Below are 15,163 nucleotides of genomic sequence, written 5' to 3'. Positions count from 1 at the left end.
GAGAGAGAGAGAGAGAGAGAGAGAGAGAGAGAGAGAGAGAAAGCAAAAAGCAAGCAAGAAAGAGAGAAAAGTGCGCGAGAGAAAGAGGGAGAGAGAGAGAGAGAGAAAGCGAAAAGCAAGAGAGATAGAGATAGAAAGAAAACCAAGAGAGAGAGATGGAGAGAGAGTGAAAAGCGAGAGGGAGCGAGAGAGAGAGAAAAGCAAGAGAGAGAAAGCAAAAAGCGAGAGAGAGATAGCGCAAAAAGCAAGCGAGAGAAAGAGAGAGAGAGAGAGTGAGAGAGAGAGACAAAGCAAAAAGCAAGCGAGAGAGAGAAAGAGAGAGAGAGCTAAAAGCTAGAGCTGGAGAGAAAGTTTTCTTCTTTTATATCTTTTCCATGTTTTTTTTCTAGCTTTTGCTCTGTTTTTTCGTTTTTCCTAGACCAGAAATACGTGACAAAATAATTGACGACATACCAAAAACACGCAGCAAAATACACCATCTAAATGACAAAATACACTGTCGTGAAATAGCATTTCCCTTTCCTGTTTTCCGTGTTTTTTTTCATATTTATCACCTAAAAACGTTTCACATTATCAAAGCGATTTGAATATCACACCCAGACAAGCCAACGTGTCAAGACCAGAACGGAGACAGGACCCATTTGTGTTGCGTTTCTCTCAGTTTCAACAGAAAAAAGGGAAAGGGGTTGCACCGACGATCCGGTGATCGCTGGGCGCGGGAAGCAGGTCACTCTGAATGCAGAAGTGGGACTTCCGTGGCGAGCGATGGCGGTGTCGGGAACGGAAAAAAACGGGTCAGTCGCCGGGACAGGAGAGCAAAAACGTGGTTGGGGTCGGAAACGAGTCATAAGCCAGGAGAGGACAGTTGACGTGGTCGAGGACAAAAGAGGACGAAAACCAGGACAGGAGAGCAAAACAGGTCGTAGCCTGAGACAGACAAGTCAAGTCAAGTCAAATTTATTGATATAGCCCTTAATCACAAAAATGTTTCAAAGGACTGCACAGGATTACAATGACACAATGACCTGATCTTAAACCAACATGCGGGCAAGGAACAACTCAAAACCTCAGCGTGAGGAAAAAGAGAAACCTTGAGAAGGGACCTCACAAGTGGTAACCCCCTTCCAGGACGACCAGGGTGAATTACATTTAGCATTACAGTACACAAACATAGTAAACACTAGGTAGCATGTTGAAAATTTGTCCGGAAAGTGCATGACAGCAGCGACGCCCCCAGCCTGTAAACTAGTCCAGAAAGTCTACGACGGTCACGACGCAGCTTCCCATCTCTGCCGGCTGGTCCATGCAGGCGTTCACATGCTTCAGGTCAAACGCTGGTCCGCTGACTCATCTCAAATCGTCCTTCTCCTTCGTATCACCACCAGGCCGGCGGTCGGAAAAAGACAGGACAATACAGAATATGAGGTGGGCATCAATCATAAGCTTTGGAATAGAAATGTGTCTTAAGCCTCGATTTGAAAACTTCCATTGAGGTTGCAGATCTTATCTCGGGAGGCAGGGCATTCCATAGCACCGGGGCCTGGATGGAGAACGCTCTCGAGCCTGCAGACTTCTTGCCTCTCGGAGTCACCAGTAGACCGGCATTTCACGAGCGCAGACTCCGTGCAGGAACATAGGAGGAAATCAAATCAGAGAGATAAGAGGGTGCAAGTCCCTGCAAGCAGTTATATGTTAATAAGAGAACCTTAAAGTCACATCTTAAGTGGACTGGGAGCCGGTGCAAGTTGGCCAAGACAGGAGTAATATGCTCAAACTTTTTCGTCTTAGTCAAAAGTCTAGCTGCCGCATTCTGAACCAGCTGCAAACTTTTGACGCAGACGGGAGCAAAAACGGGACAGGTGGGCTTCAGGGTCAAAAAAGGCTTGCCTAGTTTACACTGAGGTTCGCAGACGGACTGACAACAGGGGACAGACAGGGTTCAAATACTGACAGGGAGCCAATCAAAACCTGCGGCATATGGCGCCAAAGGAGCGGGCACAGCTGATTCACATCAGTAATCATGACACTGTAAATGACCAAATTCTCAACTAAATACTCGAAAAAAATAAAGGACTCCAAAAAACGCCAACATGCCTAAATCTCGTGTACTTTTCTTTTTCTTGAATGTATTGATGCCTTGATTTCTTTCTACGTCATATATTTGCAGCTGTTTATTTCTTTCTCCAAATTTAAGAATCGCTTATTCCTTTTTCTGCTTTGTGAAAACGGCAACTAAAGCAAATAAAGTGGTCTTAAACTTTCCCTGTGACTAAACGTTTGTTTGGCGCTGAATGGGCCGAGTGTCCTCTTTGTGCGCGTGCTCAGAGCGTGTCTTTGTGAAAAGACGGCTGCGTGGGGAGGACACACAAAAGCCTACCCGAACGCACAAAAACGCTCACAGTCTACAAAAACGCATTGTGGAGCCTGCACAAGCCGCAGAGGGAGAAGTCATGTCGCCGCGCTTGGGTCCGGTCCTGGTTCTGATTCTCCTCAGTTTGCTTCGGCAAGGTGAGTGTCTTCGCTTTGGGGTTCGGGACGTTCGGGTGCAGGGTTCCCCTCGGGATTTTTTTCCGTTCCAATGTAAGACTTTTTAAAACCTTCTCAAGACCACATCCAGTGAAATTTAGGACCCGGAACTGTTTTTGAACCCTTTATGTCACTCTGAAGTTTTGTCCCAGATGCGAGTCGGAACTCACAGAAATAGAAACGTTTTTATTCTCGCCTGAATTCATTTTGGAATCAAATGCATGCCGATGAGTGTCGCACGAGCGTCTTAGCTTGAAAAAAGTTGCGTGGTCTTACCTGGCCCCAGTTCCAATTTGATTACAATCTGAAAAACTAAACATTGACATATTTTTCGAAGGGTACATCTAGACAATTCCAAAAGTGTAGTTTACAACACTACAACTTTTGCAAATGTGTGAGATACGTTGGGCAATTTTTTAAAACATTGTGAAAGAGTTGTAAATGTTTCACTTCTCTTTCCGCTTCATTGTGCGCATTCGCGCTTAATAATGGCGTCAGGACCAGAACGGAGACAGGACCCACTCCCGTAACGTTTCTCACAGTTTTGTCGGGAAGAAGGGAAAGGAGCGCACACACGATCCAGAGATTGCTAGTCGCAGGGAGTAGGTTGCTCAGATGCGGAAGTGGGACTTCCGTGGCGAGCGATGGCAGTGTCAGGAACGGAAAAAAGTCGAAAGCCAGAAGAGGAGAGTAGACGTGGTCGAGATCATTGACGGATTGTTATTCGGGACAGGAGAACAGATGTGGTTGAGATCATAACATGTCATAAATTGGGACGGGAGAGCAGACGTGGTCTAGCTTAAAACAGATCGTAGCAGGAGAAAAACAGGAGCAAAAACACAGGACAGGCGAAAAAGGGCTTGCCGTGTAAAAACAGAGATTTGCAGACGGACCGACAGAAGGGGACTGACAGGACAGAGTTTAAATACTGACAGGGAGCCAATCTGTCAACAAGCTGCAGCTGGCGCCTACGGGCAGGGCCAATTGGGCGCCATGGCAACCGTGACAGAAGCTGGTGCCTCATGGCGGGGTCAAACGGGCGCCAGGGCAACCGTGACAAACTGTGTGAAACATGAATCAAGAATTAGTCTGCGCACATTTATTTTCAGCCCTAATGTCATGGACCGGAACAGGATCAGGACCCAAATGCGTGACGTTTCTCACACAAGCTTTTTATGGGGAAATGGGGAGTCATGCACGTTAGGCAGCAGTCTGGCGTGGAATGACAGGAAGTAAGAGGCCAACCAGATCGATACCAATTGTCTGACCAGATTTGGGTCGATACTGGACAGGATGGGACAGACAAGATTGGTATCAAAACAGGATATCGAAATTAAACTGGACAAACTAGACGGTAATGTAAACTGGGGATCATAATAACAGGACAAAAATAAACGGGAACAGTACCAGACAGGAAATACCAACAGGAAACAGAACCGAGTCAAAACCCACGTCTTCGGGACAGAGGTTTGTTGACGGACTGACAAAGGAAGAGTGAGAAGACTGCACTTAAATAGACTGAAAGCCAATCTGTCAACGAGCCGCTGCTGGCACCACACGGGCGGGGCCAATTGGAGGCCATGGCAACCGTGACACCTAATTTAAAATATACATTGATAAATTGTATATATTTATGTTGGGAATTTAATTGGCTAACCAATGTGTCAATCAACATTCTAATTGGCCCTCATAGGCTACCACAGACTAAAGCCCATTGAACAAAACCTTGCCAGTTACGCAATACCTTCAGAAGAAAAAATGAAAAAATACGAAGGTTAAATTTAAGACTTGTAAACAAAAATGTAAAGATTTTCAAGGCCTTCATTTGCGGTTATAAAAGGGAGGTGAGATTTACGACGTTTTGTCCTCCCGGCCTGCAGGTGTCGCCCTCCGCTGCTACAGGTGCGAGGACTACACGGGTCGCTGCGAGAACGTCCACGAGTGCAACCAAGAGGACGCCTGCCTTACTCTCAGCGTCCAAGGTAAGTGTAGGGCCACAAAAGGACCTCAAAACTCTCATTTACTTACAAGCTATTTTAAGACCCTAATTGGCAAACCTGTGCAAATGTACTCTCTGATTTTCATACTTCTTTTGCATAAATGGCGGTCCATAAAATAAAAAAATGAATGCAAAGAATGTGTGGAATGTGGTCATGAATCAATTTTAGAGCACGTTTGAAGAAATATCACAGCTCCTTTCCAAAAACATGACAGGCAGGGGTCATAAAACAATTTTTAAAACATCAATGACTGGAAGGTTTGCAATGTGGCCATAAAAAAAGCTTTTTATATAAATTTGAAATCTCCTTTTCACAATAAAGGGAATGTATGGAATGCAGTCAGTCATAAATCATCCTTTGACAGCTCATTTGAATACATCTGACAGGAAGCATATTAAATATGTATTCTGTTTTTACTCAATGCAATCAATGTTTGGAATCGTATTTTGACGGCACATTTGCAAATATATGACATACGGGGTCATAAAACAAAAAATAAACGCAAGGAACGATTGAAATGCAAGGAAATCATTTAATGCAGTCATAAATCATTTTCAGCAGCATATTCTCATGAGATGGTCATAAAATCAAATCTTGTTTGCATAAATTTGACAAGATGTGGTCATAATTTTTTTTTTAATCAATGCGAGGAATCTACGGAATGCAAGGAATGTTTGGAAATGGGTCATTATCGATATTTCGACGGCTTTTTAGCACGAATCTAAGAGGCGGGTCAACGAATGAAAATCATGAATGCAAAGGACGTGTGGAATGTGGTCATAAAATAATTTAAAAAAAACAATGCGAGGAATCTACGGAATGCAAGGAATGTTTTGAAATGGGTCATTATCAATATTTCAACAGCTTTTTAGCACGCATCTAAGAGGCGGGTCATGAAATGAAAACATGAATGCAAGGAATGTATGGAATGTGGTCATAAAATAATTTTTAAAAATCAATGCGAGGAATCTACGGAATGCAATAAATGTTTGGAAATGGGTCATTATCGATATTTCGACAGCTTTTTAGCACAAATCTAAGAGGCGGGTCATGAAATGAAAACAGGAATGCAAGGAATGTATGGAATGTGGTCAAAAAATATTTTTAAAAAATCAATGCGAGGAATCTATGGAATGCAAGGAATGTTTGGAAATAGGTCATTATCGATATTTTGACAGCATTTTAGCTCAGATGTAGGAGGCGGGTCATGAAATGAAAACAGGAATGCAAGGAATGTGTGGAATGTGGTCATAAATCATTCGAAGAATGCGTGGAGGACGCGAAGGTCCAGGAATGAGACGTTATTGTGTGTTTTTCAGGCGGTAAGACGGTGCGCCAGTGTATCCGCTACACGGACTGCGACAATTCCCGACTGTCGCAAATGTTCCCGGCGGCCATGTCTTCGTTTTCCTACCGATGCTGCAACAACAACCTGTGCAACTCCGGCGCGGTGGGCGTGGCCTGGCCGCAAACGCCGCTGCTGATTGGCTGGCTGCTGCTGAGCGCGCTCCTTTTCTGAACTCCATAAAGACGATAAAACAGAAACTTTCCCGCCGCCGTTTTTACTCGTCCGCGGCGGATCGAGGCTCCGCCTCTAACTCCTCCCCCTCTTCCGGGTCGTACCAAGGCCGGGCTTCCTGTGGGGCGCGCCCCCCCCTGCGGAAACCGCCCCTCCCGGCCCGGACCAACCCCCATCCCTGGGGCCTCGCCTCCGGGTCCTCCCGGGGCCCCTGCGTGGCCCCTCGCGTCGCGTCCAGTTCTTTAGCGCTTAGCGGCGACATGCGAACAGGAAGCGTGTTTCCGAACTTGGAGTAGTCCACGCAGTATCGGCCGTCCTCTTCGCTAACGATAGATACGAAACGGCGCCCCCACAGGATCTCGTCGGGAGTGTACGACGTCCTAGCTTGCATGCTAATGCCGGTCGTCTCCACCACGCCTAAAACAGAAAACACGCGTGTAGCGTTAGCGTAGCAAGACAGTACCAATCGATTAAACCGGTAGAACTTGTTTATCAGCTAGCTACAAGTATTCGTGATGCTAGTGGCGCATTTGCTATCATTCACTCGAAGCAGCAATAGCCATGTGCAGTAGGCACATTAGCATTAACGGCACTAGCATATGTGAAATGCTAATGCTAGCTGTGAGCCATAGGCAGTAGCTGCATTAGCAATAATGGCACTAGCATATGTGGAATGCTAATGCTAGCCGTGAGCCATATGCAGTAGCTGCATTAGCATTAACGGTACTAATATCTGTGGAATGCTAATGCTAACCATTAGCCGTATGCAGTAGCTACATTATCATTAACGGCACTAGTATATGTGAAATGCTAATTCTAGCCGTGAGCCGTATGCAGTAGCCGCATTAGCATTAACGGCACTATCATATGTGACATGCTAATGCTAGCCGTGAGCCGTATGCAGTAGCCACATTAGCATTAACGGCACTAGGATATGTGAAATGCTAATGCTAGCTGTGAGCCATATGCAGTAGCTGCATTGGCATTAAGGGCACTAGCATATGTGAAATGCTAATGCTAGCCGTGAGCCATATGCAGTAGCTGCATTAGCATTAACGGTACTAATATCTGTGAAATGCTAATGCTAACCATTAGCCGTATGCAGTAGCTACATTAGCATTAACGGCACTATCATATGTGACATGCTAATGCTAGCTGTGAGCCGTATGCAGTAGCCACATTAGCATTAACGGCACTAGCATATGTGAAATGCTAATGCTAGGCATGAACCGAATGCAGTAGCCGCATTAGCATTAACGGCACGAGCATATGTGAAATGCTAATGCTAGCCGTGAGCCGTATGCAGTAGCCACATTAGCATTAACGGCACTAATATCTGTGAAATGCTAATGCTAGCTGTGAGCCATAGGCAGTAGCTGCATTAGCATTAACGGTACTAATATCTGTGAAATGCTAATGCAGCTACTGCCTATGGCTCACGGCTAGCATTAGCATTTTACATACGCTAGTGCCGTTAATGCCAATGCAGCTACTGCCTATGGCTCGCAGCGAGCATTAATATTAACGGCATTAATGACCGTAGTTAGCTGAAGCTAACCACCAGCCACTTGACACTCGCTGCATTAGCATTAGCTGCATAATACAATATCAGTTCTTGGTTCATTCCAGTGTCCAATTTAGCAATAGCAACTTTATGCTTCATGCTAACGAGCGAGCGGGTTGGGCGACGCCCACCTTCCAGGATCACGATGACCTCGATGTCGGCGCCGGCTAGCGAGCTAGCCGACAGGTCGTACAGCGGACTCCCCCTCTCCAGCGTGTGGCTAACGATGAGCGGCGATACCAGGAAGATACCGTTACTCCGGAGCGGGTTCTCCACTTGGATGTCCAATTGGCTCACCGGGATCACCTCGCCCTCCGACGTCACCGTGCGCCGGATCACCTAGCCGCGGTTAGCGACGGTTAGCGACAACGAAGACAACTGCTAGCTGACTTTTGCCACGTGTTAGCCGCCTGTCTGCAGGCTATGGCGGTACGCTAGCCGCTATTACTATTGTTAGCTGCTCCATATGAGTAAACCCGGTTTCCCGACTGTTTCCTTCTCTAGCCACTCGTGTTAGCCGCTGTCTGCAGGCTATGGCGGTACGCTAGCTGCTATTACTGTTGTTAGCTGCTCCATATGAGTAAAGCCGGTTTTCTGACTGTTTCCTTCTCTAGCCACTCATGTTAGCGGCTTGTCTGCAGGCTATGGCTGTACACTAGCCGCTACTATTATTGTTAGCTTCTCCATACAAGTAAAGCCGTTTTCATGACTGTTTCCTTCTCTAGCCACTCGTGTTAGAGGCCTGTCTGCAGGCTAAGGCTGTACACTAGCCGCTATTATCATTGTTAGCTGCTCCATATAAGTAAAGCCGGTTTTCTGACTGTTTCCTTCTCTAGCCACTCGTGTTAGCCGCTGTCTGCAGGCTATGGCTGTACGCTAGTTGCTATTATTACTGTTAGCTGCTCCATATAAGCAAAGCCTGTTTCCTGACTGTTTCCTTCTCTAGCCACTCGTGTTAGCCACCTGTCTGCAGGCTATGGCGGTACGCTAGCCGCTATTACTATGGTTAGCTGCTCCATATAAGTAAAGCCGGTTTCCCGACTGTTTCCTTCTCTAGCCACTCGTGTTAGCCACCTGTCTGCAGGCTATGGCTGTACACTAGCCGCTAATATTATTGTTAGCTGCTCCATATAAGTAAAGCTGGTTTCCCCACTGTTTCCTTCTCTAGCCACTCATGTTAGCGGCTTGTCTGCAGGCTATGGCTGTACACTAGCCGCTACTATTATTGTTAGCTTCTCCATACAAGTAAAGCCGTTTTCATGACTGTTTCCTTCTCTAGCCACTCGTGTTAGCCGCTGTCTGCAGGCTATGGCGGTACGCTAGCTGCTATTACTATTGTTAGCTGCTCCATATGAGTAAAGCCGGTTTTCTGACTGTTTCCTTCTCTAGCCACTCATGTTAGCGGCTTGTCTGCAGGCTATGGCTGTACACTAGCCGCTACTATTATTGTTAGCTTCTCCATACAAGTAAAGCCGTTTTCATGACTGTTTCCTTCTCTAGCCACTCGTGTTAGCGGCCTGTCTGCAGGCTATAGCTGTACACTAGCCGCTATTATTATTGTTAGCTGCTCCATATAAGTAAAGCTGGTTTCCCCACTGTTTCCTTCTCTAGCCACTTGTGTTAGCTGCCTGTCTGCAGGCTATGGCTGTACACTAGCCGCTAATATTATTGTTAGCTGCTCCATATAAGTAAAGCCGGTTTCCCGACTGTTTCCTTCTCTAGCCACTCGTGTTAGCCGCCTGTCTGCAGGCTGTGGCTGTATGCTAGCCGCTATTGTTATCGTTAGCTGCTCACCTGCAGCTGCACGGTGGCGGAGATGATCATGCTCTTGCGAAGGTCGCCCAGGCGGAACATGAAAGCGTGGCGTCCGTTCCTGGGGGCCACCACGGCGTTGCGCGAGAAGATGAGCGTCTCGGCGCGCCGGTTAGCTTGCGCCGTCTTCATGAAGACGCAACCTAGCATGACGGCGTTGATGATCAGGCCCAGAATGTTCTGCACGATCAAAACCACGATGGCCGCCGGGCACTCCTCCGTCACCATCCGACCCCCGAAACCGATCGTCACCTGATAGCAGCAGAACAAACCCCAAAAAACTTGTCAGTATGCTATTCAACGCCTGTCATTATCAGGGTTCAAAATAAGGGGGCGCTCTTATTACTGTCAGAACTATGTTATTACCATGTTATTGCCGCGTTGTCATTATTGGGGTTCACAACAACTCAAACACGATAACATATCGGCCCGAAGGACGCGTCGACTTATTACTGTGTTATAATCTTGTTATTACTATGTCGTTACCATGTTGTCTTTATTTAGTTTGTAAGGTTTTAACATTTCATATACTAAAATGTGACTCCGAAGACAATTCCCGTGTCTTGTGTAATCCAGTTGGAGCATGTCCAGAAGTCGAAGGAATTATTGAGCCGAGTACAGTCCACATATGAATTTTTTCAGCCGAATCAAAGAGTTGAACAAATCAGGTCTCTGCCTGTGCCAATTACAAACGTGTGCAGGAGACAGAGCGAGCGGCGGGGGCTTCCGAGTTGCCCGCTTCTATGACACATGGTGATCAAATGTCCACGCCCCATGACCAAACCTCCGGCTGATTGGTCCGCGCCGTGTCGATGCAAATTTCCCAATTGTCCTTTGAAGCTTGGGAGGAGGGTGATAGGTCATCGCCCTCCGGACAGAATGGGGCACGACACACACATTCTAACCCCCCAGGTGAGGTGATAAGTCATTGTTATCTGCAGAGACTGAAACCAAATACACATTCCAAAGCAAAGGCGGTTGCACTCAAGGCTGAAGTCAAACTTAGGACAAGTATGTTTGAGTATAAGTGGAATAAAACAGCGTATAAAATAGTATATGTGTTTATATATATAACTTCAATAAGGACGCATTTTCAGTAATGTTATAAGTACTGTGTTTTCACTATGCGATTAATCACATCAACCCAAATAACAATGAATCATGTTACAACTATGTTATTACAAATTTATTACCAGGTTGTCATTATCAGGGTTCAAAATAATTCAAACACTAAAACATATCCTCACAAATAACGCATCGTGTTATTACTATGTTATTACCATTGTGTTGTTCTTACAACAACGGTTTTTGTTGAATAAATAAGTTGAAAGCACTTCCGGGTTTTCTGTGTCACTTCCTGCTCTTTGATCTAATTTATCATGTAAATGTCGACATGTAGTCGTTTCTTTGTAGTCGTTAGCACGTCGTGATTAGCATTCAGTTGCTAGCATCCACATGTTAGCATGTAGTCGCTAACATCGACACGCTAGCATGTCCTTTTCTAGCACGTAGTCGTTAGCATCCACATGTTAGCATCTACTTGATAGCATGTCACTAGATTTTATGCATTAACATCCACCTGTTAGCATGAATTAATTCGCAGTTAGTTGTCAGCATGTAGTCGTTAGCACGTCGTGATTAGCATGCAGTTGTTAGCACCCGTTGTTAGCATGTAGTCGTTAACATCGACGCGTTAGCATGTCCTTTTCTAGCACGTAGTCGTTAGCATCCACATGTTAGCATCTACTTGATAGCATATCACTAGCATTTACGCATTAACATCCACCTGTTAGCATGTAGTCGTTCGCATTTAATTGTCAGCCTGTAGTCGTTAGCACGTAGTGATTAACATGCAGTTGCTAGCATCCACTCGTTAGCATGTAGTCATTAATATCGACACGCTAGCATGTCCTTTTCTAGCACATAGTCGTTAGCATCCACATGTTAGCATCTACTTGATAGCATGTCACTAGATTTTATGCATTAACATCCACCTGTTAGCATGAATTAATTCGCAGTTAGTTGTCAGCATGTAGTCGTTAGCACGTCGTGATTAGCATGCAGTTGTTAGCACCCGTTGTTAGCATGTAGTCGTTAACATCGACGCGTTAGCATGTCCTTTTCTAGCACGTAGTCGTTAGCATCCACATGTTAGCATCTACTTGATAGCATATCACTAGCATTTACGCATTAACATCCACCTGTTAGCATGTAGTCGTTCGCATTTAATTGTCAGCCTGTAGTCGTTAGCACGTAGTGATTAACATGCAGTTGCTAGCATCCACTCGTTAGCATGTAGTCATTAATATCGACACGCTAGCATGTCCTTTTCTAGCACATAGTCGTTAGCATCCACATGTTAGCATCTACCTGATAGCATGTCACTAGCATTTACGCATTAACATCCACCTGTTAGCATATAGTCATTCGCATTGAGTTGTCAGCATGTAGTCGTTCGCATTTAGTTGTTAGCATCCGTTGTTAGCATGTAGTCGTTAACATGTAGTCGTTAACATCGACACGTTAGCATGTCCTTTCCTAGCACGGAGTCGTTAACATCCACATGTTAGCATCTACTTGATAGCATGTCACTAGCATTTACGCATTAACATCCTCCTGTTAGCATGACGTCATCCGCATTTAGTTGTCAGCCCGTAGTCGTTAGCACGTAGTGATTAGCATGCAGTTGATAGCATCCACTCGTTAGCATGTAGTTATTAATATCGACACGCTAGCATGTCCTTTTCTAGCACGTAGTCGTTAGCATCCACATGTTAGCATCTACTTGATAGCATGTCAATAGCATTTACCCATTAACATCCACCTGTTAGCATGTAGTCGTTGGCATTTAGTTGTTAGCATTTGTTGTTAGCATGTAGTCGTTAACATGTCGTCGTTAACATCGACACGTTAGCATGTCCTTTCCTAGCACGGAGTCGTTAGCATCCACATGTTAGCATCTACTTGATAGCATGTCAATAGCATTTACCCATTAACATCCACCTGTTAGCATGTAGTCGTTGGCATTTAGTTGTTAGCATTTGTTGTTAGCATGTAGTCGTTAACATGTCGTCGTTAACATCGACACGTTAGCATGTCCTTTCCTAGCACGGAGTCGTTAGCATCCACATGTTAGCATCTACTTGATAGCATGTCAATAGCATTTACGCATTAACATCCACCTGTTAGCATTGAGTCGTTCGCATTTAGTTGTTAGCATCCGTTGTTAGCGTGTAGTCGTTAACACCGACACATTAGCATGTGCTTTCCTAGCACGTAGTCGTTAGCATCCGCATGTTAGCATCCAGTGTATAGCAGGTGTTTGTACCTGCACTTCGATGGAGAAGAGGAAGGCGGAGGTGAAGGAGTGAATGGCGGTGACGCAGGGCACGGGGGCCGCGGGCCCCCGCCCGGTCTGGAGGTCCCCGTGGGCGAAAGCCAGCAACCACCAGGCCATGGCGAACAACATCCAGGAACACAAAAAGGCCGAAGTGAAGATGAGAAGCGAGTAATGCCACTTCAGGTCCACCATCGTCGTGAAAACGTCCTGCAAGAAGCGACCCTGCCGGGCAGAGCGTGCGTGTTAGGCCGTATCAGGGCATCCACCCTGATACTCATACGAACCGTACCGAGCAGGAACCTCTATACCAGGGGTGTCAAACTCATTTTAACTCGGGGGCCTCACAATAGAACAAACATTTTCTCATGGGCTGGACTAGTAGATTAGAGAGAAAGAAATCAGAGAAAGAGCGGGAGAGAAAACAAGAGAGGGTGGAACAAAGAGATAGAGAAAGGGAGAAAGAGAGAGAGAAAGAGCAAAAAAAGAGAGAGGATGAGAGAAACAAAAGAGATAAAGAGAGATATAGTGAGAGGGGAAATGAAAGAGAGAGAAAGAAAGAAATCCAAAAAGAAATAGAAAGAGAGAAGGAGAGAAAAGAAAAGGAGAGAAAAAAGAGAAGGAGAATGCAAGGGAGAGCGAGAAAGAGAGAAAAGATAGAAAAGGAAAAAAGGAAGAGAGAGCAAAAGAAAGTAAAAAGACACAGAGAGAGAAAGAGACAAAGAGCAACAAAGGAAGAGAAAAAGAGAGACACGGAGAGTGAAAGAGGGAGACAGAGAGTGAGAGAAAAGAGAGGAAAAGGGAGAGAGAAAAATAAATACAAGTACAGTGTCTTTGTGAAAGGCACCTGGCTTTGGCAACATCAAGTGGACCTATTTCAACCTGCCGCTTATTTTTCTCTAGTGCTTCTCTGAGCGTTGTCTTGTAGGCCAGATTCAATCCCTTAGCAAGCCTGATCCGGCCCGCGGGCCGCCTGTTTGACACCCTTGCTCTATACTATCGATAATAAGAATACACACTGTCCCTTTAACTTTCATATGAAGGCGGGGGGGGGGGGCCTCAGACTATCAGCTTGAGAGCACCCCGCCTCCCAGGTACAGCGCAACGGCGCCACCTGGCGTCCCGGAGGACGAAGCTCACCTGCTCTCTGATGTTCTTATGGGCCACGTTACAGGAACCGGTTTTTGTAATAAAGCGCGCCCGTTGGCACCTGGAGCGCTTCCGGTTGGGGTCATTGCGCTCCTCCGCCAGCCGGGTGAGCAGGAACCCGTCCGGAACCAGGCCCTTCCTGGCCAGCATCCTTCAAAAAACGGATTTACGACTTCAAAATAGCAAATATTAGCAAGAGTTTAAATAAAAAGCTAAAAAATGATTAGCCAAAGATGCAATTTGATGACGTCAGAAGACGCTGGCAAGTGCGGCGTTCGAATCCCATTTTAGCAGAAAAAATGAAAATATTTGATGTCATTCCAGCCATAAATTGTTTCCTTCTGCCTCAACTACCGAATTCTTCGAAACGAAAGAGGATATTTTCGAGATCCATCTTCTGACATTTGGAGGACGACCGATGGTGGTCTAGTGAGACCTCCTACAGCGTTTCCGTCGTTCTTTCACAGTAAAAGGGTGCCAAGCAGCTGTGTCTGGTTTTCTTTCAACATTATTCGACAGTAAAATCGAAGTTGAAAGTAAATTTAACGAAATAATACCTCTATGGGCTTTTCTAAACCGATTTCAAGAGAGATTTATTGTTTTTTCTATTGATTTACTTTGAAAGGACGCGAGCGTTCGCTCTAGTTTGTGAATAGACGATAGTCAAGTTAGACGGCAGCGTTTCCGTCGTTTTTCCGAAGTAAAAAAGCACAAACCGGATGTGGCCGTTTTCTTTCGTCATCATTCAACAGAAAAAGCTGAATTAAAGTCAAATTTGAACAGGAATAACTATCAGGCGTTTTCTGAACTGTTTTGAAGACAAAGTTATGATTATTTTTTTCTTTTTGACTTCGTTTGTTCCTGTTAGCTTGATGTCAAGTTAGAGTTTCTATAACGTTTCCGCCGCCTTTTCAAGTTAAAACAGCCCGATGTCGCTGCGCCCGGTTTTTTTCATTGTTATTCGACGAAAACGTAGATGTGAAAATAAATTTTGACACCAAATAACTCTAGTTTTTTTTAACCTGTTTTCAAGACAGAGTTATAGTTTTTCTATCGACTTATTTTGAAATGTGGCGCTGTTGTTCTGGTTTTGCGTGATTACGAACTGAAGGGGACGCCAACGGACTGACTTGTTGTTTTGTTTTTGTGTTTATCATGTTCGAAATAAAGTTCATCATTTTTACATTAATGAGTGCAAATTCACAGGCTGAAAATACCATTTTATCACTTTTCATTGTGAAATAAAACAATATATT

General features: G+C 45.2%; 2 protein-coding genes across 2 annotated transcripts; one reads left to right on the top strand and one right to left on the bottom strand.

Annotated features, from left to right (window-relative positions):
- The first annotated feature begins 2,188 nt into the window (after positions 1-2,188).
- On the top strand, positions 2,189-7,447 carry LOC148362083 (CD59 glycoprotein-like). The gene is made up of 3 exons (XM_088339520.1): positions 2,189-2,508; positions 4,407-4,508; positions 5,846-7,447. The coding sequence occupies exons 1-3, from the start codon at positions 2,292-2,294 to the stop codon at positions 6,043-6,045; spliced, it is 519 nt and encodes a 172-aa protein (XP_088195646.1). The 5' UTR covers positions 2,189-2,291; the 3' UTR covers positions 6,046-7,447.
- kcnj11l (potassium inwardly rectifying channel subfamily J member 11, like) lies at positions 5,039-14,346 on the bottom strand. Its single transcript, XM_088339519.1, has 5 exons — positions 13,899-14,346; positions 12,750-12,983; positions 9,404-9,673; positions 7,741-7,948; positions 5,039-6,462 (listed from the first exon to the last, which is right to left on the bottom strand). Exons 1-5 carry the CDS (start codon positions 14,055-14,057, stop codon positions 6,089-6,091), a joined length of 1,245 nt encoding a protein of 414 aa, XP_088195645.1. The 5' UTR covers positions 14,058-14,346; the 3' UTR covers positions 5,039-6,088.
- Positions 14,347-15,163: the final 817 nt, after the last annotated feature.

The sequence above is a fragment of the Urocampus carinirostris genome, chromosome 7 (genome assembly GCF_059441175.1).
Source record: "Urocampus carinirostris isolate Australia breed hairy pipefish chromosome 7, RoL_Ucar_1.0, whole genome shotgun sequence".
Taxonomy (NCBI): domain Eukaryota; kingdom Metazoa; phylum Chordata; class Actinopteri; order Syngnathiformes; family Syngnathidae; genus Urocampus; species Urocampus carinirostris.
This window is presented reverse-complemented; position numbering and strand designations above follow the sequence as displayed.